This window comes from Trachurus japonicus, chromosome 20 (genome assembly GCF_045865225.1).
Source record: "Trachurus japonicus isolate A0001 chromosome 20, Traja_1.0".
NCBI lineage: Eukaryota > Metazoa > Chordata > Actinopteri > Carangiformes > Carangidae > Trachurus > Trachurus japonicus.
Window position 1 is genome coordinate 2,718,378 of NC_140926.1, and position 25,173 is coordinate 2,743,550.

The window sequence follows — 25,173 nt, forward strand, 5'->3', positions numbered from 1 at the left end:
GTGCACTGTGATTGGCTCATCGCGTTTGGGGGCGTGGCTTAGCCAGAGGTCAATACAGACACACAACACACTGCAACAAGGAGCCCAAGATAGATATACCTGGTAACACAACACACTGAGACACACAACACAGACTCCTCCTATTTCCCTCTGATTATCCGTCTGTTTTTTTTTTTACTAGTTTTCCCTCCTCCTCCATCTTCTTCCTCCTCCTCCTCCTTTATCTTCTTCTTCCTCCTTCTTTGTTTTAGTTTTTTACTGGTTCCTCTTGACTTGCAGGTTTGTTGAATAAAGTTTCACAGCGTGAGGAGAGAGAATCAAGAACATCCTTGATTTACAGACGTTTTGTTCCCATAGCGATTTAAAGCAGATAACAGCGGCACGGCCGTTTCGGCTAATGCTGTGTTCAAGGCAGGCTTTTGAAACCGTAAGTTACAGCTTCAAGTCACAACTACGACTTGGTAGCGTTCCAGGTAACCCGTAGCTCGTGTTTTTACCGTCCTGTTGTCTGTGAAAGTTCCCTATAACGGCCACTCGTAACTTCCGACCCGTGAACTCGTACCAGATCGAACTGGTATGACTTCACAGGAAGGAAAAACACAAAGTACGAGTTTCCTTGAACGCACCATGAGTTAGCAGCCCCCGCCCTTGTCAGGCATCAATTGGTCCTCGTGCTACGTCACCACATTCACGCGCATCCCTTGGCTGCACACACAGCCCTTCATGCCGTTCTCTCCCCTCATTGGATAACACTTGTATCCCACAAGGAAAATTTTCTCCTCGGGTTACAGCAGAGCAGAGTGACGGAGAGACTCGTGTTTAGGCTGAAATACTTCATGTAAGTGATTGCTGACGGAAAATAGGACTATTTAGGACTTATATTAACAAAAACATTCCACTGATATCTGCTTTAATATGTCACAAAATAAAACTTTAACTTCACCACGTCGGACATTAGAAGTTAATCCACATAAAGGTGACAACGACAGAACAAGGTTAAACACAGGAATTCAGTTTAATCATCATCACCTCATTATTATTATAGATGTACAAAAAATGAATTAAGTTTTATTAAACGGTGAAAAATTGTGAAGACTCAGGGAATCAGATCAGACCTTCAAACATTCCTGTTTAATGATGAAAAGACTCGTCAAACTCTTCTTTCATTCCTCGTTAATGTGTTAATGTCCTCCAGACACTATTTAAAATGTGTTTTTTAATGCACAACGATGATTAAAGCTCCTTCAACATAAAGGTAGATGTTTGAGGTAAAGCTCCTTCAAAATAAAGGTAGATGTTTGTATTAAAGCTCCTTCAAAATAAAGGTAGACATTTGCGTTAAAGCTCCAATACGCAATGATAACTATTATAACCAATCAAACGAGATAACAAAAAACAACTAGAAAAAGATAGCATTTCCTGCAGAAAATGCGTGTGAATGCTGAAAGCAGCTGAACGCTGTTGCTGAAGCAATGCTGAATTAGCTGAAGAAATTGTTGAATCAATGCTAAATTAGTTGAAGAAACTGCTAAAGCAATGTTGAAAAGACTAATGCTAGAGTAGAGTAGAGTAGAGTAGAGTAGAGTAGAGTAGAGAGTAGAGGAATACTTTATTCATCCCTTGGAGGGAAAAAGCTGAAACATGTAACTTGTAGTGTGAGATGAATGCCTTTTTAAAGGTAAAAAGCAGTAGAAATGCTAAAGGGAGAAGAAAACATTGAAATTCTGCATGTTTAAATGTAATGGTTAAATAGTTGAAATCTGCAGCTAACCTGACAGGAAGGACAACTGATGAACCAGCACTAATATAGCTGAAGCAATGGCTGAGAATATATTTAAAAGTAGAAGATGTGAGACTTTGTATGAAATGGCTGGAAATTACTTGAATTGACCTCTGGCTAAGCCCCGCCCCCTCCACTCACTCGGACAAACAGTCAACATTCGGTGACAGTTGCTAAGGCAACAGCTGTCACACTAGGAGACATTTCACAGGAGGCAACTGATGATTTTTGGAGACAGAAAGATTAAATATCATCTGGAAGTCACCAAAACTTCACTTAGCTTTACTGCTATGGCTGTCGGTTGCCGCGAAACGCCGATAGCGACGGGCTAATTTCTGTTAGCCTGTCTATGGAGTTTTACATTATACGTTAGCATTAAGCTAGTGGGCTTTATGCTTAGTTGTGATACTGGCTAACATCTAAACATCTCTGACAATATGTTGCCTCAAATACGTTGTTGACTTAACTTAGACCAGATGTAGACATCCTTGTTAAGTTTATCCAGGTTTAGTTGGTGTTGTGGTCTACTGCATAACTTTATCCAGAGCAGACACTTCTCTGGGTTGAGATGTGGCTTAGGAAAAGGTAAAAAAATCCCCCCCGTGGCCTCTCAGGATACCTAGTGTCGGAGTTGCATGTACCCCATGAACACCGTTTGACCATTTTAAACTTAAAATGTCAAGAAAAAACATAGAAAAACGGATGAAAACTGACCAACTGCAATGCATTTCAATGGACGTGGAAGCAGAGAATGTCCCAGTGTATGGGCTAGCTATGCACACTGTGATTGGCTCATCGCGTTTGGGGGCGTGGCTTAGCCAGAGGTCAATTGTCGAAGATGACGATGACACGAAAAGCTTGGAAAATTCCTGAATTAAGAAAAAAGTTAATGCCTACTGAAATACATTGTAAACTGACAATGCCTTCAGCATTCACACTAACTAAATAAATCTCTGCCCCCCCCCCACTCAGACCCTACGGAGAACCCCCCCCCTCTGGGCCCGGTGGCTCTAGCCGCCGTCATCGCCGGCCCGGTGTGTGTGCTGTGTCTGCTGCTGGTGGTGGCGTTCTACGTGTGTCACAGCCACCGCGTGGGGGCCGGCGGCGCCGCGCACCACCACCACCACCACCGCGTCCCCAACGAGGAAGACCCCTCCATGGACCACCCCTTCATCACCGTGGGAACCACGCTCAAGGACCTCATCTACGACATGACCACCTCCGGGTCCGGATCAGGTGAGAGGAAGCTCCTTCAAAATAAAATCCAATACGCCTCTAAGCATTCTGGGAAAAAGAGCTGGTGTTTGTGTTAAAGCTCCTTCAAAATAAAGGTAGACGTTTGTGTTAAAGCTCCAATACGTCCAAAATCCAATATGCCTCTAAGCATTCTGGGAAAAAGAGCTGGTCACAGCTCTTTTTCCCAGAATGCTTAGAGGCATATTAGATTTTTTTTAAAGCAGCAAGCAGCAGAAACCAGGAAGTTACCTTTTTTACTCTTATTTTGCATTTTTCGTGCATTATTTTTCGTGTTTTGCAACCAAAAAGAGTTTGTTTTTCATGTTAATGACTAAAATTTACACCAATTAAATAGAAATAACTTTAAATTTACACTTTTCCTCCATACGTTAAGAACAAATACTTGTGTTGCAACATAAAACTACACTATAAGGACTTAGGTTACCAACTAAATATTAACGCTGTAACAGTTATAAGCTTTAAATTATATTAGTTAAAAACATAATTTCCTTGTTTCCACGTGGCTTTTGGACCATAAGTGGTCATTGTGTATTTTTACGCTTCCAGTCAACAGGATGTTGCAGAATTTGCAAAACAACAGTTTCAGCTGACACATAGAAGTTGCCGCTTTGGTAACTTCATGTAAAACCACTGATGCACGTTGCCTTCAGGGACAGTTTTTCATCAACAGTCTCTGTATTTCCCTCTACAACAACTCTGTGTGGTAACGTTGTGTTATTATCTCATAGCGTGGTGAATGTGCAGCTCACAACTTGTCCACCAGAGCGTTGTGGAGTTGTTGGATTGTGTATTTGTTGTGTAGTTTGATGAGGGAAACCAAGAAATCCCATAATGAGCCTCCGTAGCGTAGCTCTGAGCAGCTCACGGCTCTGCTCCGCCGTTCTAAAAACAGCTTGCACCGACAATTAAAGGTAACGAACCTACTGCTATGACTATAGGGATTATGGCAATGGGCCAATTTGACAAAAATGTTGAACCATCCCTTTAAGGTTAAAGCCTGACTGTACGCAACAATAGCTGCGTCACTCACACTATTTTACAAATCTGCCTCCCAGATTTTCTTCCTTTTGTGCAGTTTTCCCCAGACAAACGTTCCTCTTCGTGAGATAACGACATCGTACGATCAAAGCTACGATCTGATGTTTGAGTCCTTAGCGGTTTCAAATTTGGATATTTGATCCGATTTCTCACATTTATTTTCCTAAACAAAAGTTATAAAAAGTTTATGTGGATGATATGTGGTCGATGTGGTGACTGAGCTCATAACTCAGAGCTACAGTTGTTACTGTCTGTGTGTGTGTGTGTGCAGTAATAAGATGCTGCAGCTGCACACATCTTAAAGTAGAGTGTGTGTTGTAATGACTGGCCCAGATTCAGGCTACACAAACACACACACACACACACACACACACACACACGCACACACACACTCAGACTGGCAGCAGCTCTCTCTAAATGAGCAGCTCTCTCTGTGCAGACTGGCACCTCCAGGTCTCTGCCAAGGAGCCGCTTGGATTCAGGCTTTGTAGCTATTTACACCATATTGTACAATATGCAGCCGTGTGTGTGTGTTGGTGTGTGTCTGTGTGTGTGTGTGTGTGTATGTGTGTGTGCATGTGTGTGTGTGTGTGTGTGTGTGTGTGTGTGGAGGATTTGTGTTGAGCGCAGTGTGTTTTCCTCTGAGCTCAACCTGCTGTCGTTTCTGCAGAATCTCCTGTTGTGAACTTCAATGTTTCTGCACAAATGAGTTTAGAGCAGAAACTTTTAACTTTTTATTTTTGTTGTTGTTATTAAAGGGATACTTCACCCAAAATCTGATAATTCACCAATTTTCTACTCACCGTTAGTCATCAAAACGCTTTAGGAGTTCCAGTTGGCAACAGATTTTCATATAATGGCGGCGGAAAGAGTTTTTAGACTGTTTTTATCCTTGTTGTAGTTGTAGCTCCAGTAGCTGTTGATGTTTGTGTGCATGCGTGAGATTTGCTGCCAGATGTTGATTGGTCGTTGTTGTAAACCACTGGATGTTTGATGTAAACACAGAGGAACATCTCACAGCAGATCTCTCAGCAGAGCCACTGGGAGCTGCTGCTACAGCACTACAGTATGTTAGCAGATATTTTGGAGAAACTCACTTCACATTTACACGTTTGTCTCAGAGGTTTGACGATCCCCGGCCATCGGTCCTTTCTTTGTGTCAGACTTAACTTTGTTTCTTAAAGGGACAACCAGGAGTTTGTATCTGGTTCTAACAGAGTCTCATATTAATGTGGATGAATCTACGTTACCACTTGTTAATGGCCCATTTAGATAAATCTATCGTTTTGTCTCTATCGTTATTTTGATATTATTATTTAGTGGTCGACTCGTCCAGCGTTTCCTAGTTTCGGTTTCCCGGACGCTGCCCGGTGGGTCATGGGAATAACGCCGCCAAATCGCTAGTTGGCATCGTTTATGGTCGGAACTACGACGGCATCTGATCGTCTTCCAACCTCCGACTTTCATTCTTGATCAATGAAAACATTTTTGGCAAATGTTTTCACTTTCATCCATCTTGCATCGGTCCAAGAATTTCACCGTGCGCGCGGAGGCTCATGGGAAATGTAGTGAAAACACTTAACTTTCTAAAACTCCTCGTATAGTCCCTTTAAACTGTCATTAACGCTTAACGATTGAGGAAATGACGTCGCTGCCTAGGAAACTGAAATACTGCAAAATAATAATGACAATGCGACTAAACATTATAACTTAATTTTGTCTCGTCTCGTTTTGTTCAACGAAAATGAAGAAACAGTTGAGCAGAGTTTTTATTTTGTAAACCACATTTAGTCTCGTAACAACATTGCATCATATACTTCATTATAATTCTTAAAATTGTTCGTTTAAATTGTTTTTATTTATCTATTTTTTGAATTGTATTTTATCTTTTACATTGAAATTGTTTTTATTTTCTGTATTTGTTTGTACTTTTTGCCGTTTTTAACCTCTGTAAAGCACTTTGATGGAAAGTGCTCTATAAATAAATGTATTATTATTATTAATTTATTATAGTTATCGTCACATGGCCACTATTTACGTTGCGTCACGTGATAAAAGTTTGTTGACGAAAGCAACACTAGTCCAGACCAAAGCAATCTCTCCTGGTGTGAATACGCTCTGACTTTCCCAAACAGCTCGTAACTAACTGATTCAATGAAGTTTAGACGGTGAAATAAAACCTGTGTATTAATCTGAACTCAGTAAATTTCCCAGTATTTGCTCATGTTCTTCTCCAGATTTCAAGGTTGTGCTCTTTACATTACTTTACTTTATTTGTTTATTTAGTCGGGACAGTGCATATTAATGGACAGTGAGTGCTAGAGTACCCACAGTAAATACACCGGATTTAGCTCATGTGCTAAATTACATCCGTAGTCCCCAAAACAACACAACTATTAACATAAAAAGTCCTTAAAGACGGAGAAGCAGTAGGTAACAGAAGAAGTACATTTAAATAGTTACAGGGTTAGACATGATTCTCTGAACTTGTAAAAAAATATATAATCTATATAGCTGCGATTAACATGATTCATTGAAATATAAGAGTTCATTTGCAAAAGCAGATAAGTGCCATTTTGAAAAAAATGAGCTGAGGCTTTGTAATTATTCTTTGCATAGTGTTGTTTTCAATAAAACTTTATTTTTTTGAGATATGTCTGTTTTGTTACATCTCAAAGTCACTCAACTTTGGTTCGACGGATATCACCTTATGTAAATAAAAAATAAAAAATTAAGATTCTAGAATTTATCTGCTTATCTGCTTTTGCAAATGAACTCTTCTACAATTGTGCTTGACATGATTCATTAAATTATAAAATATATATCTATACAATTGCAGTTGACATGATTCATTGAAATATAAAAATATATACACTATATCTGAATGTTAACGATGTCAACTGGTCTGGTGTGCAGGTCTGCCGCTGCTGGTCCAGAGGACGATCGCCAGGACGATCATCCTGCAGGAGAGCATCGGGAAGGGCCGCTTCGGGGAGGTGTGGAGGGGGAAGTGGCGCGGAGAGGAGGTGGCCGTGAAGATCTTCTCCTCCCGCGAGGAGCGCTCCTGGTTCCGCGAGGCCGAGATCTACCAGACCGTGATGCTGCGGCACGAGAACATCCTGGGCTTCATCGCCGCCGACAACAAAGGTGAGAGGAGATAGAAGGAGAGAGGAAGGAGGAGAGAGGATGGAGAAAAATATCTTCGTTAAAGCCCCAGTGTGCACTGCAAAAATTCAAAATCTTACCAAGAATATTTGTCTTATTTCTAGTCAAAATAAATCTAATTCTACTTAAAATAAGACTCATCACATTAAAAGTAGCTTGTTTTTAGACACTTTTTACTTTTTTCAAGCAGATTTTCCACTTGAAATAAGTAGAAAGATCTGACAGTGGAGGAAGTTTTTCTTTCTTATTACAAGCACAAAAAACCTGCTTTCACTGGCAGATTTTTCTACTTATTTCAAATGAAAATTTGTTTGAAACAAGTGAAAATGATCTAAAAACAAGTTAAAGCAGAAGTAAGTGGTCCGGTGGTTTTGGCTAATGCTGCGTTCCAGGCAAGGCAAGGCAAGGCAATTTTATTTGTATAGCCCGTTTTTACAAACAGTTTGTCTCAAAGGGCTTTACATGGCATCGTAACAACATCCTCTGTCCTTAGACCCTCACATCGACACATCGGCAGGCTTTTGAAATCGTAAATTACAGCTTCAAGTCACAACTTACGACTTTGTAGCGTTCCAGGCAACCCACTCGGGTTTTTCCGACCTGTTTTACCGGTGAAAGTCACTATAACGGCCACTCGTAACTTCTGACCCGTGAACTCGTACCAGATCGAACTGGTACCACTTCACGGTCGAAAAAATACGAGTTTCCTTGAACGCACCATAACAGTCCTCGTCCCTACGTCGCCACATTCACGGCGTTCCTTGGCTGCACACACAGCCCTGCATGCCGTTCTCTCTCCTCATTGGATAAAAACTGTAGGATACAAGGAAAGTTTTCTCCTGGGCTCAGAGCAGAGCAGAGTGACTGACAGACCCGTGTTTCAGACCAAACACTCTATAGAAGTGATTGTTGTCGGAAGATACAACTATTTAAGACTTATATTAACACAAATATATCACTTACTTCTGCTTTAATTTTTAGGTGATGAGTCTTATTTTAAGTGAAAAGAGTTTAGTTTTGACTAGAAATTAGACAAATATTCTTGGAAAGATTTTGAGTTTTTACAGTGTGTAACTTATTTGGCTTTTTATTGGCAAAAATCAAATATTGCTTTCATAAATACGTCTGTCGGACGTCTGCCCGATTTCACGTGAATGCAACATCAAGAATACTGTACGTTCCGATATGCAACCGCACCGCTAGATGGGGGGGAATTCCTACATATTATACCTTTAACCTACTTAAAACATCGCATTTCATGCCCAAAAATCAGCAGTTTGTTGTAAAACGGCAACAGAAGAATAAATGTATTTAGTGTGAAGATGCTCTACGGACTACGGACTACTTTCTGGTTACGGATTCTTCAGACTTTTATTTTACAATATTTTTACAACAAACTGCTGGTTTCTCTTCATGAACCGTGATAAATAGAGAGGATGGAGAGAGGATGGAGAGAGGATGGAGAGTTTCTGAGGAAATTCACCTTTAAACACACATAAAGGCGACGACGGCACAAGGTTAAACACAGGAATTCAGTTTAATCATCATCATCTTATTATTATCATTATTATTATTATATAGATGTACAAAAAAGTTAAGTTAATTAAGTTTTATTAAACCGTGAAAAACTGTGAAGACTCAGGGAATCAGATCAGACCTTCAAACATTCCTGTTGAATGATGAAAAGAGTCGTCAAACTCTTCTTTCATTCCTCGTTAATGTGTTAATGTCCTCCAGACAACATTTAAAATGTGTTTTTAATGCAGAATGATGATTAATAAAGCTCCTTCAGAATAAAGGTAGATGTTTGTGTTCAAGCTCCTTCAAAATAAAGGTAGATGTTTGTGTTCAAGCTCCTTCAAAATAAAGGTAGATGTTTGTATCATCGCTGCGGACAACAAAGGTCCTCTTCTCCTTCTCCTCCTCCTCCTCCTCCTCCTCCTCCTCCTCCTCCTCTTCTCCTTCTCTTCCTCTTCCTCCTCCTCCTCTTCCTCTTCTCCTTCTCCTCCTCCTCTTCCTTGTTCTCCTCCTCCTCCTTCCTCTTCTCCTTCTCCTCCTCCTCTTCCTTGTTCTCCTTTTTCTTCGTCTTCTTCTTCTCCTCCTCCTCCTCTTCTTTTTCTCCTTCTTCTTCCTCATCATCTTGTCTTCTCCTTCTCCTCTTCCTTGTTCTCCTTTGTTCTCCTCCTCCTCTTCTCCTCCTCCTCTTCTCCTCCTCCTCTTCCTTCTTCTCCTCCTCCTTTTTCTTCGTCTTCTCCTTCTTCTATTTATTTTTGCTCCTCCTCTTCCTCATTCTCCTCCTCCTTTTTCTTTTGCTCCTCCTCTTCCTTCTCCTCCTTCTTCTCCTTCTCCTTCTTCTCCTCCTCCTCCTCCTCCTCCTCCTCCTGTCGTCTCTTTCTTTACATTCGACCTCCAGCTCTGGTCTGAATCTTAATTAAATCAATGACAGATCTGCAGTGAGTGAAACTGAGACAAACACAGTTTATCATCCACCACTGCTTTATAAAAATTAAAATAAAGAATAAAATAAAGAATAAATAAAGATCTTCATTTGAGGTTAAAAAGGTTTATTATTTATATTTATATATTTAGTTTCTGTCCTGAGTCGACTGAAGCTTCATCATCACAGGACGAGGACGATGAGGTCTGAAGGTCTGAAGGTTTCTGCCTGAATGAGATCTAAAGAGTCTGAAGGTTTTAGTCTGGTTGAAGCTTCACACAGACAAACAGGACATCCAATAATAACGTCCTGTCCCTGTTTAAGGGGAAACACTGCATGCAAGTTTATCACTCACATTAAGACAAATATTTTTTGTATTACAAGTTTTGTCAAATTTTTTGTTTAAATATGTAAATGAGGCAATATCTAATGAAATATGCGCTAATTTGCAGACATTTTAAGAACAGAAACGATAAAGCTACTTTCAAAATTCTTGTTTTATTTTGTTGACATATTAGAGTCTTTAGTTTTTCCAGAGGAGGATTGTGGATATCTCTTTTTATCACTCTGTAAATGAGAAAATACTGTCACCAGCCCTAAAAAAATCTAATTTCGTCATGTTTTTAGTAATAAAATGTTGTATAAATGAGGCTGTGAATGATATATCAACAATCCCCTCTGTAAAAACCTTCAGAATATAGAAAGGGATCAAAGTGGAAGGTTTGGTGTCTGGAAGTGCTGCTGAAGTGGAGATTTCTAGAGAGGAGTCTGAGTCTGAAAAACTCTTTCTGAGGAAACGGCCTTTAAAGACTTGGACTGTAAAATTACAGAGATTGTTAATGTAAATCCTACTTTTAGGATTAGTTGTGGATACGGAGGAAATGACCATTTTTGGAGGCTACATCATTGTTCAGGAGAGAGAGAGCTTTTGGTGAATTTAGGAGAAATCTACTGATGAAAGATGATGTTCTGACAGAATACACGTTAAGGAAGAAAAATAGTCTAAAATCTCAAAATTGATCAGTGCATGAAAAAGCAATGTTTTTACCTGTAGTGTCTCGTCTTAACTCTCTCTCTGTGTCTCTCTGTCTCCTAGACAACGGGACGTGGACTCAGCTGTGGCTGGTGTCGGACTACCACGAGCACGGCTCTCTGTTCGACTACCTGAACCGCTACACCGTCACCGTGGAGGGGATGATCAAGCTGTCTCTGTCCACGGCCAGCGGCCTCGCACACCTGCACATGGAGATAGTCGGCACGCAAGGTGACACAACACACACACACACTAGGGATGTCCCGATCCGATATTGATATCGGATTTATGTCCGATATCAGCCAAAAAAACGAATATCGGATTATATGGGACTGCATCTAAAATCTCCGATATAAACGCTCCGATAAAAGCAGTCCATTATTCCGCTCCAGCACTTCTGTCCCATATGAATAGGTGACTCGTTAACACTCCAACACAGTAGGTGGCGCCGTGGCGGTAATGCACCTTAATGTTGGTGCGCCGGCCGCCAGAGAAGAAGAGCGGCCGGCTCCAGCATGCAGAGATCACATGATCACAACAACAACAGCGTGACACACACACACACACACACACACACGGGTGCATGGACAGGTCGCGCTTGCCCGCTAATCAACGGTAAATGCGCTATATTGCTCTAAAGGTCGGTGGTCAGATTCTTCTGGAGGAAGACCAGCTGGTCCACATGTTGTGCCGTGTTACGGTGCGTTCACACCGGGCGCGAGTAACAGTGCTAAAGCCAGCATTAAATTAACGATGCTAATTTCTGTTAGCCTGTCTATGGTGTTTTACATTATACGTTAGCATTAAGCTAGCGGGCTTTATGCTTAGTTGTGACACTGGCTGTGTGTTTTGAACGTTGTTTCAAACTATGTGGGTTTGATTAAACATCTTTGATGCTTAAATATTGCTGCTTAATATATTGCTTTACTCCTCTTTTTATTTTATGTATGCCATTTTTACTGTAGGGCAGGCTATAGTCTTCAATTTGGAGTGACAAATAAAACCTTGAAGCAAGAAGATGATCAAAAGTAAGCTCACTACTGTCTGTCCCATAGAAGAACATGACAGCAGCAGCCTGTCAGTCAGCAACAGGAGGATCTCCTTTGTATTAGAATTTGAAAAATATAAATAATCGGTTTTTTTCACCACCCCTAATATCAGATCAATATCGGTATCGGGCCGATATTGAAGGCTGCAATATCGGTATCGTATCGGAAGTGAAAAAGTGGTATCGGGACATCCCTAACACACACACACACACTGAACACACTGAACACACACACTGAACACACTGAACACACACACTGAACACACACTAAACACACACAAAGACACACTAAACACACAACCTGAGCTTCTCCTCTCGTCCTAAAAGCTTCTTCAGTTCCTTCGTCTCAGACGTCGTTGTTTCGTTCAGAACAACGGTAGAATAAATATCTAAATCTAAACCCTCCTGTCGTCCTTCTGGGTCAAATTGACCCAATCTGTTTCCTTCCTCTATCTTTCCTTCCTTCCACAATCCTTTTTCCCTTCCTTCTTTCCTTCCTTCCTTCTTCTTCTTCCTTCCTCTTTTGATCCAATTGACCTGATCTGTTCCCTCCCTCCTTCTATCTTTCCTTCCCTTTCCCTTTCCTTCTTTCCACAGTCCTTTTTCCCTCCCTCCCTTCCTTCCTTCCTTCCTTCCTTCCTTCCCTTTGTCCTTACTTCTTCCTTCCTTTTTGACCCAATCTGTTCCCCAATCTTTCCTCCCATCTTTCCCTTTGTCCTTCCTTCCTTGACCCAGGAGGACAACAGGAGGTTAAGAAGAATCCAGATTTTTATCTTTGTAAAGAATCATAAAGTCCAGATAATAAACGATTATTTATTTTGTGTAAACAATGAGTAATGTAATTATATTTTGACTGTATTTGATTTTACACATTCATAGTGTTGTGAAATTAATTAATGCAGAATAATTGTGATAATCGTAACACCGTGATTATTTCTCTGACAATAATCGTACCAAGAAACTGTATAATGGTGACATCCCTAATGTCTATAAATGAATATCATACCTGTGAAGCTTGGTTATTGATGTGTGTGTGTGTGTGTGTGTGTGTGTGTGTGTGTCTGTGTGTGTGTGTGTGTGTGTGTGTGTGTGTGTGTGTGTAGGTAAGCCGGCCATCGCCCACAGAGACCTGAAGTCCAAGAACATCCTGGTGAAGAAGAACGGGACGTGCTGCATCGCCGACCTCGGCCTCGCCGTGCGCCACGACTCGGCCACCGACACCATCGACATCGCCCCCAACCACCGGGTGGGGACCAAGAGGTGAGGAAGAACACCTCTGATGATGTCATCGTGACGTCATGACGATGAAGTCGTCAGGGTAACGTGTGTGTGTGTTAACGACCGCAAAGTGACTGAATCTGCTGATTTCTGAGTCTTTCCTGCTCCCTCCTTCTTCCTTCTATCTAGTCCTGTAACGATGCACCAACGTCACGATTCCATTCGCATCTCGATTTCTGACCCACGGTTCAATTCAAAAACATTAGCCGACCGAAATCTCATTGGTCGATTGGTCGCAAGAAAAAACCCAAACAAACATTTGGAGCTGAGCTATAAGTCAAAATCAATATGACTGAACTGTAGCCTATAGACCGAATCTCCTTGTTGTTTACATTCTACTTCCGGGTAGAAAACTAGCACGTAATGTGAATGAGATCAATAGTAACGAACGAGAGTTTAGCTATATATCATATTTTTCACGTCCTATCACCGTTTAGACAAATCTGAAATGATTGAAGAAACATTACTATTTCTGTGTGTGTGTTTTGTGTTGCTATGTGTTGTATTTATTCAGTTTGGGGGAATCACAGTGTCTAGAAACCATCAGTGGCTGCAGCAGGGACAGCTAACGTAGCTAAGCTAACGGCGGCAGCTAAGCTAACGGTAGCTAAGCTAACAGCAGCTAAGCTAACAGCGGTAGCTAAGCTAACAGCAGGACGTCAGCTGTTAAAACCCTCCCGTTGTGGGACACGACATGAAACTACTCCAGTTAGCTCAGTCATGTTGGAACTCAGATATCCGCTGGAGAAAATATTTTTTCATGGAGCGTTTATTGAGTCACTGAGTTATTAAAGTTAAACAGGTAGCTAACCGTTAGCCCGGCTAATCTATGATAACCATGACTAATTACAAAAATGTGCACACAGAAATAGTAATGTTTGTCCAATCATTGGTTTTATAAACTTTACAAACATCAGATTAGTCTAAACGGTGATATAGTGACATGAAAAATGAGATATATATAGTGAAACTCTCGTCCGTCACTATTGTTCTCATGCTGGTTTTCTACCCGGAAGTAGTTGTAAACAACAAGGCGATTCGTTCTATATGAAAAGCTATAGGGCTTTTATTTTGAAGGGCCAGATACAGGAAGTCGTAGCATGTGACACTTTTCTGTTGTTTTTTTTTTACACGGCACGGCAGGTCTCTCTCTCTCTCTGTCTTTTTTTTGGTCAAAAGCGACTTTTTCCAATGTTGACTCCGACGTGGAAGCACGTATCACCGCTGTTATCAACGATTAGCGGGTTGCTGTCGTGAGCCCTAATTATAACAATAATACATTAAAAACTAAGAAACTATTGTCTTTTCTCAAATAAAATAGTGTTAAAAAATAAACAGAACTTAACTAATCCATTGTGGAGACTATTTCAGTTTAGGAAACAAACTGGCCGTCTGTGCCATATACCCGGGGGAAAAGTAAAAAAACAGCCACGGAGCGTTGGAACGGGTGTCTCTTATTTTTCTTTTTATTCTATCTCTTCTTATTCTTCCTCTTCTTCGTGTGCACTTCAGGGACACTTTAAAAAAATCAGGGTTTTATCTGTGAAACCTTGACTAACACTCCGACACTTTGCTGCCGTGAACATTTTACCACCAAACTGGATCCACTTCAGTTTCTTCAGGGGGATTTTAATATTTAATGTTGAATGAATCTCCAACACGAGGTTCAATGTTGTTGTTCTTGTTGTTTTTGTGTGTAAAGTTTGAATAAAAATCAAATCTCTGCCTTTGATTCAGAGCTGCACTGCAAAAACTCCAAATCTTTCCAAGAATATTTGTCTTATTTCTTGTCAAAATGTCTCATTTCTAGTCAAAACTAATCTCTTTTCACTTAAAATAAGACTCATCACCTAAACATTAACTTGTTTTCAGATCATTTTCACAGTAGAAAAATCTGATAGTGAAAGCAAGTTTTTTGTGCTTGTAATAAGAGAGAAAGAAGAGAGATTTTTCTACTTATTTCAAGTGAAAATCTGCTTGAAAGAAGTAAAAAGTTTCTTAAAAACAAGCTGCTTTTTTATGTGATGAGTCTTATTTTAAGTAGAATGAGATCTGTTTTGACTAGAAATGACATTTTAAATAGAAATAAGACAAATATTCTTGGTCAGATTTTTGAGTTTTTACAGTGTGCAGTTTCCACACAGAAGAACATTCACTTCTTATATTCAGATTTATTCTTTCTCTCTGCGTCCGTCTCTTCATTCATAATGCAGCTCTTCCTCTTCCTCCTCTTCCTCTTCCTCTCTGGACTGTTTTTCCCTCCTCTTCTCTCCGGCTTTGTCTTGTTTACTTCTTCGTCTTCCTCTTCATCTTCGTCCTCCTCTCTGTTGGCTGGCTGGTGTGTTTCTGTGCCACTAAATGATTCATCGAGCCTCGGGTTCGGTCGGTGGAGACAAGAAGCTCCGGCCTTGGCTCAAGTCCACGTTACATACTGGTGATGATGATGATGATGATGATGATGCCGCTCCACCGCCGTTAGTTTTGTTTTGACTTTTCTACCGCGGCGCCGAAGGAAACGGTGAAAAAACAACCAGCTCAGATCTGAAGATAAAATCCTCAAAGATGTCGACTCATGTCTCTTTTTATCTGTAAAGAAACCAGATCAGCAGCTTCCTTCATCAAATATCATAGAATTCACCTCAGAATGTGAATTAAAGCATCAATAGTTGGTTATTTACCAGTGATGCTGCATTTATTATTTTAGATTCTTACTATTTTATAGATAATCAATTTTTACTGACGTTATCTTAAAGGGATAGTTCAACATTTTGTTTTGATTTTAAACAATACCTTTGCAAGGCTAAGCTTAAAACAAATGTGTATTTCTGTTGCAGGTGTAAAAGTAGCTATGGCATTCACAAAGCAAGGAATTGAAAAGTTGTACAAGTATGTCTCAGTTTAAGAAAATGTTAAAAAAAAAGAAAAGATAAGTATCTACATAAAAGAAGAAGGAGAAAGAGAAAAAGAAAAGATAGACAAGTGGTGTCTACTGCTATTTTGTTTGTTTTCTTGTCACTACTATGTTTCATCATCTTTAAAATTTTGAAATAGGGTATAATATTGGTGTTGAAGTAAGCCAATAACAACAGAGAGGAGCAGGTATTATAAGTGTTTCTTCATCCTGCTCCTTTTCATTCATGGTGACAATGTGTACACTATGTAAATATGTGCAACCATGTGTAGAATGTAAACCATGAATGGAATAAATCAAAATGAAATGAAATGAAATCAACTATAATTCCTCCCAACAAGTGGAAGCTGCAGATATTATAATGTGTAATAATGGGCTGTATAATTGATTTATGCTCTGATTGGCTCTGTACAGCCACAGATTATCTCTTCACACCAACATGTTGCTTTGTTCTCAGATGTCCTCAGTTGTTTTTTCCAATTATCTCCATTGTGTTTCCCATCATCATCATCATCATCATCAGTGTTGCTAACGAGCCTCTTGTGTTCCCTTGTTGCTCAGGTATATGGCTCCAGAAGTGCTGGACGACTCCATAAACATGAAACACTTTGAGTCCTTCAAGCGAGCCGACATCTACGCCATGGGTCTGGTCTTCTGGGAGATCGCCAGCCGCTGCTCCATGGGAGGTGAGGAGCAGAGGAGGAGGAGGAGGAGGGGATGAATGGGAGGCTGACAGATTAATGGAGGGGATGATGGATGAATACGAGAGCGAGAGAAGCTCAGAATCAATTATGTAAAATGTTCACAGACCGGGACAGTTTTTTTTTAATGGAAAAACCATCATCAGATCAATTTATCTGATATAGAGACGCTTTTAAAAACCAGTCAAAGTGCTTTAAGTTGCTGCAGATGGAAAAAAAAAAAAGAAAAGAAATATAATGGCGCATTTCCACTAGCACGGTTCGGCTCGGTACGGCACGGCTCGGCGCGCTATTGCGTGTTTCCACTAGCACGCAGTACCTGCAACCGGGTACAGTTTTGGTATCACCTCAGCCCTGGTTCCAAGCGAGCCGAAGCGTTACTAAAACGTGACGTCAGCCGACTGCCTTCCACTGATTGGCCGATGAGTGTCGTCACTGGAAGCGTCATAACCACTCGACGACCGACAACAGAAATGTTCCTGCTGAAGCTGTTATTACCAGAGAATTTCTAATATTTAGACTGGCTCTGTTATTACGTGACTTTATTAAGTTTTAATATTTTTTCATGCGAGAAAGTAACTGTTTAGATCCCCATGTGCGGTTAGTTTATCCAAACGACGGCTGTTTAGAAGTTTGCCCCGATGTTTTTGGGAGAAGTGAAGCTCCAGGTCCGAGCAGCGACCGCGACATCACAGAGGCAGCAGCCCGGCTCCTGACGTGCTCCGCCGGCCAGCCTACCACCGTCACCCCGAGGAGAACAGACCGCTAATTAACTTCCCCGATGGCTTTTTAGAGGTTTACCACCGGCTGGTTAAACTCTTAAATGTTGGTCTCATTGATTAAATCTAACAATTGTGGCTGTAGCAGCAGTTTGTTTGTGGTTAGACAGAAGAGCAGCACTGCCTTGGGTTCTGTACGCACAGAAAACACCACATTACATCAATAAATAAATGTTTTACAATGAACCAGGCCGATCTCGGAGCTGGCAAGACTCTCCGGTGAGGCATATTGAAAATTAAATGCCGTTATGGGGACGAGAGCAGTCAAAACGGCGGTTTAAAGCTAGCTACAGCGAGGGTAGGTTCACTTCCTGTTTACAAAGTAAAAGCACCAGTTCTATCGTAATGGCTTTCCTTATGATAAAAGGCAACAGGTGTTTTATTTTGTGAAAATAACCGGAAGTGCGTTGCTCACTACGGCTAGCTTTAGTAACGCCGACTTCGTTGAAACAAAATTGTAAACAGCTGGTATTTAGTCAGATTTTCAACACGTTGGGGATCTAAACGACTACTTTCTCGCCTGAAAATGTTTCAAATGTTGCTAAAGTTATATATTTACAGAGTTTAGAGCGTTGCTCGGCGCCGTGTAAATGACGTCACGGCGGCACTAGTGATACTCAGTTGTAATGGAAACACAACCAAACCGAGCCGAGCCGTGCCGAGCCGTATCGAGCCGAGCCGTGCTAGTGGAAATGCGCCATTAGTGAATACAGAGATGTAAACAGAACGAGGACAAAGATGAAATTGAATAAAAAGGAACAGAAAAAAGATGAATTTATGAGACTTAAAGGGATAGTTAGACATTATGGCAAACTGGTCCATTGCCATAATAATGCCTATAGTCATAGCAGTAGGTTCGTTACCTTTAATTGTCGGTGCAAGCTATTTGTAGAACGGCGGAGCAGAGCCGTGAGCTGCTCAGAGCTACGCTACGGAGGTTCATTATGGGATTTCTTGGTTTTCCTCCATCATCAAACTCATCAAATACACAATCCAACAACTCCACAACGCTCTGGTGGACAAGTTGTGAGCTGCACATTCACCACGCTATGAGATAATAACACAACGTTACCACACAGAGTTGTTTTAGAGGGAAATACAGAGACTGCTTGATGAAAAACTGTCCCTGAAGGCAACGTGCATCAGTGGTTTTGCATGAATTTACCTTGAAAACGACTCTGTGTGGTAACGTTGTGTTATTATCTCATAGCGTGGTGAATGTGCAGCTCACAACTTGTCCACCAGAGCGTTGTGGAGTTGTTGGATTGTGTATTTGATGAGTTTGATGAGGGAAACCAACCGAGAAATCCCATAATGAGCCTCCGTAGCGTAGCTCTGAGCAGCTCACGGCTCTGCTCCGCCGTTCTAAAAACAGCTTGCACCGACAATTAAAGGTAACGAACCTACTGCTATGACTATAGGGATTATGGTGATGGGACAATTTGTCAAAAATGTTGAACTATCGCTTTAAGACTCAGCAGAAAAAGATAAAGATAAATAAAAGTAGGACTCTATAACAGTTATGGAGCTTTAACAACAAATATTTAAAGAATGAAATCTGTATTTTTCAAGTTTTCCAAAAGGAATCATGTGTTGTCTTTTTTATTTTAGACCAGCAGCTTCACTCTGAACCATTTTGTAATTGAACAGTGTTCGTTTGAATGAATGAATAAATGGATAAATGGAGAGAATTACAGTAATCCAGCAGGGAGATGATAAAAGCCTTGACGCTGTTGACACGTCCTTCTGAGAAAACAGCTTTCATTTGTCCTGATAACGGCCGCTCTTCACTACACAACACAACACACCAGTGGCTTGTTAAGATTCAAAGACGCATCCGAGAGGCTTTTTTCTAAACACGGTGTGAGTTTGTGGATGAAGAGGTCGAGGTAATGACTGAGCAGAGCGGAGAGGAGGCATGAATGGAAATACTACTTCAGTTTTGCTGTGATTTGTTTTTGTCTTTCAGTGTTTAGAGTCAAATAGACAATTATAGAAGCTTCTTCAGAGAAAGAGCTGGAGGATAAAAACAGCGAAAGACGGCGTTAAATATTGTGTTTCTGAGAACTAAAGGGGACCTAAGGTTGAACCCTGAGGGACGCCGCACCAGACGGATGAAGAGCAGTTTGTTTTTTTAAGGGATAGTTCACCCAAAATTGAAATTTCACTCATTATCTCCTCCTCCCCCTCATGTGGACTAAGGGCTGGGAGAAGTTTCAGAGTCCTCCGTGGCTTCTCTGAGTTACAGGGGGTCTCGGCGTAGCACTGCATGTCCATATGACGGTTGCAAATGGATACCAACTGTCTTCGTAACAAAAAGACACACCAAAAAACATCCAAATACCTCCATGCTGCTCGTATGTAATGTCCCTCTTGTATTGAAGCCCCGAAATGCGAAATTGTCCCGAAAAAAATTAAATAAGTCTATATTTCAAGCTTGTTTTGTAGCAGAAGCTTCTCTTCCTGGTTCATCCAAATTTGACGAACCAGGAAGAGGAGCTTCGAGAAGCTTCCGCTACAAAACAAGCTTGAAATATAGACTTATTTAATTTTATTCGGGACAATTTCGCATTTCGGGGCTTCAGTACAAGACGGACATTACATACGAGCAGCATGGACTATCCTTTTAACAGTAAATCTTCCGTATCTCAGAGTATTAACCTGGTGTTTTCTCTCTGCCAGGCATCCATGAGGACTACCAGCTGCCCTACTACGACCTGGTCCAATCAGACCCGTCGGTGGAGGAGATGAGGAAGGTCGTCTGTGAGCAGAAGCTTCGGCCCAACATTCCCAACCGCTGGCAGAGCTGTGAGGTAGGACGGAGGATTGGTTTGATTGTATCCTTGTGAATATTTGCGCCAAAGAAACAGACAAAGATGCAGATTTCAGTGTTGCACAGTGTTAATTTCGTCAGACGAGACGAGACGAAAAATATTCGTCAACAATGGTTTTTTTCATGACGAAAACGAGACGAAGACGAGACGAAATCAATGCCCTTAAACACCGACTGTGACGAAATTTACACGCATTTTTTGTTGACAAAAAAAGACGAGACGAAATCCACTTAATCAAATAAAAACATAATAAAATGTCTCTTTCTTTTTTCGTCACAGACTTTTAAATTACAATCCAAAAAGATCATGTGCGAGCCGGAGCCCCCCCCCGTCCCGTTCACATCATTGCATTTGTCAATCGCTGTGTTTTATTTTGAAAATTAACCGGATTCTCTCGCTGTTTCTTTGTGCGACTTCCTGCCCGGCTTGACGGGATCGCACGCAGCTGCGCCGCGGCTCAATAATGACATAAATCTTGTGAGATGAGTGAGAAAAAGACTAAAATGAATCTATTGGTTTGAGTAGATTAGTTGTGATTAACATTACTGTCAATCTGCTTTCAAAGACTAAAACAAGACTATTGACTAAAACTAGACTAAAATAGACCGAATCTCCTTGTTGTTTACATTCTACTTCCGGGTAGAAAACCAGCATGTAATTTGAATGAGATCAATAGTAACGAACCAGAGTTTAGCTATATATCATATTTTTCACGCCCTATCACCGTTTAGACAAATCTGAAATGATTGAAGAAACATTACTATTCCTGTGTGTGTGTTTTGTGTTGCTATGTGTGGTATTTATTCAGTTTGGGGGAATCACAGTGTCTAGAAAGCATCAGTGGCTCAGCTGACAGGGACAGCTAACGGTAGCTAAGCTAACGGTAGCTAAGCTAACGGCGGTAGCTAAGCTAACAGCAGGACGTCAGCTGTTAAAACCCTCCCGTTGTGGGACACGACATGAAACTACTCCAGTTAGCGCAGTCATGTTGGAACTCAGATATCCGCTGGAGAAAATATTTCTTCATGGAGCGTTTATTGAGTCACTGAGTTATTAAAGTTAAACAGGTAGCTAACCGTTAGCCCAGCTAATCTATGATAACCATGACTAATTACAAAAATGTGCACACGTAAATAGTAATGTTTGTCCAATCATTGGTTTTATAAACTTTACAAACATCAGATTAGTCTAAACGGTGATATAGTGACATGAAAAAGTAGATAAATATAGTGAAACTCTCGTCCGTCACTATTGTTCTCATGCTGGTTTTCTACCGGGAAGTAGTTGTAAACAACAAGGAGATTCGTTCTATACTTTGGATTTTCTTCGACTAAAACTAGACTAAGATGCCAAGACTTTTCGTCGACTAAAATGTGACTAAACAAAAAAGAATACAAGCTAACTAGATATGACTAAAACTTATAAGGGCATTTGACACAAGACTAAGACTAAAACTAAATTGAAAAATAGCCGACAAAATAAACACTGGTGTTGCTGCGAGGTCAAAAGGTCAAAAGGTCAAAAGGTCAAGGTCGGTGATGTGGAGCAGCAGCTGCAGAGTTTGAGTTTGTCGTGGAGAGCTGGAGGCGACAGCTTTGTGATTCTGTCTGCAGGAAAAACCACAAAGGCCTCGTGAGCTCGTCAATAACACGGCTCGATCGTCACACACATAACACAGTAACACAGTTAACACACACACACACAAGAACACACTTTCCCACAGTCCCCAGAGAGGAAGAAACCACTCGGCTGCAGGAGGAGAAAGTGTGTGTGTGTGTTGTGTCTCCTTTAGCCTCTGGTTTCAGGTTCAGCTGCTCTATAGACTCTGTTGTGTTAAAGAAAACACTTCCTCTGTCTCAGTTTGTCTTTAACGATAAACTCTGAAGATAATGTACAAAGTAGATCTGGATGATACAAATGAAATGATATGATCTGATATATGATTTCCCCCAACAACTCAATAAGTCTGTAGAGGGATTATACGTCTAGAAAGAGAGCAGCGAGAGCAGCGATCATGTCTTATTGAGCTGTTAGTTGCACTAATTGTTTAGATAAAAATAACAAAAGGCGCAATTTTTACAGAAAACCGTCGACTCTCCCCCCTTTCAAGGCAAACAAGAGAGAAAATAGTAGATTGGAGATAAATTTGGAGCAATATAATGTGTTAGACACGTTGGTTTGAGTGACTGAAGACTAGGGATGCTTAAGGATTCTGGTTTCTGAACCAAACAACACACGCTGTGTTCAGGTCAGAACGAAGCAACCACAGCGTCGAGGCAGAAGCTACAGTGTGGGGGTTGAGTGATGTGACGGTGCTCTATAGTGTCGGTCCCGTCTACTTTTTTAATGTTAGAGCCATTAATGCAAACAAACCCATTTCTCTTTTTTTATTCCCTCACCCAATGGGAATTGATGAGAGAATCTACAAGGAATCAAATCGATAAGCAATAATATCGATAATGGAATCGGAATCGCTTAATTCTTATCAATTCCCATCCCTACTAAAGACAAGTTCACATACTAATGGAAAGCAAGATGAGATTAATTAATGTTAAGATATATTATTGTTTTAAATGACATACTCAGGTCCAGTTCGCGGTCAGGATGCGCGGTTCACTCTGACCAGGCAGCACCTCAGTCCGCACAGCCACCAAGTTTTATAATTAGGGCTGGGACGATATGCTTTTCTCCCGATTCGATTCTTCTACGATTTTTTTGGATGGCGATTCGATTCAAATTGCGATTCTACGATATTGCCGATTCTCTCGATTTTTAGTCTTTAGCATTTTTAACATTTATCTGCACACAAATACTGTAGGAACCCATAAATTAACATACTCCATTATAAAGTGAACTTAAACCCTTTTCAAAACCTGGACTCTCTGGATGTAAAAAAGGCGAACAAATGCACATTGCACAATATTTTTAAAAAAATTCCAAAAAAACCCTATTTATAATCGTGTAAGAGTATTTTCCTGAACATGATTGTCTGTTAAACAGCTGTAGGTAACGTTAGAGATGCACATTGTTGTTTTTACCGATGACCGACGCCGCTCTGAGTGTCTGTGGCTTGTTAACTCCATCCTGCATCCTGCATCCTTTCTGCAGTCAGGTTGCAAAACAAATAATCCCTCTATAGAAACATATATAAATATATAAACATTTGTATTTGGTTCATTTTTATTGTTGTGTCAGATTCAACAATGTTAAAGTCGAAGCTTTGACTGCAGCAGGAAACACACACTTTCTCTTCTATAACTATCATATTCTATCAATTGATAAAACAGCTGCATCGGATGATTGAATCTAGACGTTTCATCCATAATATCTCCATGGAAACGGTCCCCACAGCCGATGCAGAGATGTAAAACTCCAAGGTTGTAGGTGGTTTTCACTGAGCGACCTTAATAAACCTGTTGGTTAAATGTTTAAATGTTTAAATGTTTAAATGTTAAACACAGCGACTCATTAATCTGATCGTTTTGGTTTTATTGTCGGTGTTTTGATCCAAATCCTGAAGGTCGTCGTGTTTTTGTTTTTTTTTCCAAAATACAAAGTTAATGAGTTTTTAAATCATGGATATGTGGCGAGACAGAGACTCGTTCTGACAGCAGCTCAACGAGCCGAGTTCAATTAACCCTTCACATTACTCACTGAATTAAAACTAATTAGCAGCAGCTGAGACGACGCAGCTTCTGATTGGAGGATTTAACTGAAACAGATCAAATTAAACAAAATTAAACAATTAACTCTGATACAGAAACAAGAGAAGTCTCCATCTGTATTACAGCTCCTTCAAAATAAAGGTAGATGTTTGTATTAAAGCACCTTCAAAATAAAGGTAGATGTTTGTATTAAAGCTCCTTCATAATAGATTTTTGTGTTACAGCTCCTTCAGAATAAAGGTAGATGTTTGTAATAAAGCACCTTCAAAATAAAGGTAGATGTTTGTGTTAAATCTCCTTCAAAATAAAGGTAGATGTTTGTATTCGAGCTCCTTCAGAATAAAGGTAGATGTTTGTGTTAAAGCTCCTTCAAAATAAAGGTAGATGTTTGTGTTAAAGCTCCTTCAAAATAAAGGTAGATGTCTGAAGGAGCTTTAATACAAACATCTACCTTTACTTTGAAGGAGCTTTAACACAAAATAAAGGTCGATGTTTGTATTAAAGCTCCTTCAAAATAAAGGTAGATGTTTGCGTTAAAGCTCCTTCAAAATAAAGGTAGATGTTTGTATTAAAGCTCCTTCAAAATAAAGGTAGATGTTTGTATTAAAGCTCCTTCAAAATAAAGGTAGATGTTTGTGTTAAAGCTCCTTCAAAATAAAGGTAGATGTTTGTATTAAAGCTCCTTCAAAATAAAGGTAGACGTTTGTGTTAAAACTCCTTCAAAATAAAGGTAGATGTTAGTATTAAAGCTCCTTCAAAATAAAGGGAGATGTTTGCGTTAAAGCTCCTTCAAAATAAAGGTAGATGTTTGTATTAAAGCTCCTTCAAAATAAAGGTAGACGTTTGTGTTAAAACTCCTTCAAAATAAAGGTAGATGTTAGTATTAAAGCTCCTTCAAAATAAAGGGAGATGTTTGCGTTAAAGCTCCTTCAAAATAAAGGTAGACGTTTGTGTTAAAGCTCCTTCAAAATAAAGGTAGATGTCTGTGTTAAAGCTCCTTCAAAATAAAGGCGGATGTCTGAAGGAGCTTTAACACAAAATAAAGGTAGACGTTTGTGTTAAAGCTCCTTCAAAATAAAGGTAGACGTTTGTGTTAAAGCTCCTTCAAAATAAAGGTAGATGTTTGTGTTAAAGCTCCTTCAAAATAAAGGGAGATGTCTGTGTTAAAGCTCCTTCAAAATAAAGGTAGATGTTTGTGTTAAAGCTCCTTCAGAATAAAGGTAGATGTTTGTGTTAAAGCTCCTTCA

The 25,173-nt window shown here is 40.3% G+C and overlaps 1 protein-coding gene across 1 annotated transcript in view; it reads left to right on the forward strand.

Annotated features, from left to right (window-relative positions):
• tgfbr1b (transforming growth factor, beta receptor 1 b) overlaps nt 1-25,173 on the forward strand; it is an 89,154-nt gene that overhangs the window by 54,855 nt on the left and 9,126 nt on the right. The window contains exons 3-8 of the mRNA XM_085763980.1: nt 2,753-3,016; nt 6,992-7,222; nt 10,774-10,941; nt 12,862-13,018; nt 16,509-16,633; nt 20,110-20,240. Of these exons, the coding sequence (XP_085620106.1) occupies nt 2,753-3,016; nt 6,992-7,222; nt 10,774-10,941; nt 12,862-13,018; nt 16,509-16,633; nt 20,110-20,240 (1,076 nt within the window). The remainder of the gene's footprint in view (nt 1-2,752; nt 3,017-6,991; nt 7,223-10,773; nt 10,942-12,861; nt 13,019-16,508; nt 16,634-20,109; nt 20,241-25,173) is intronic.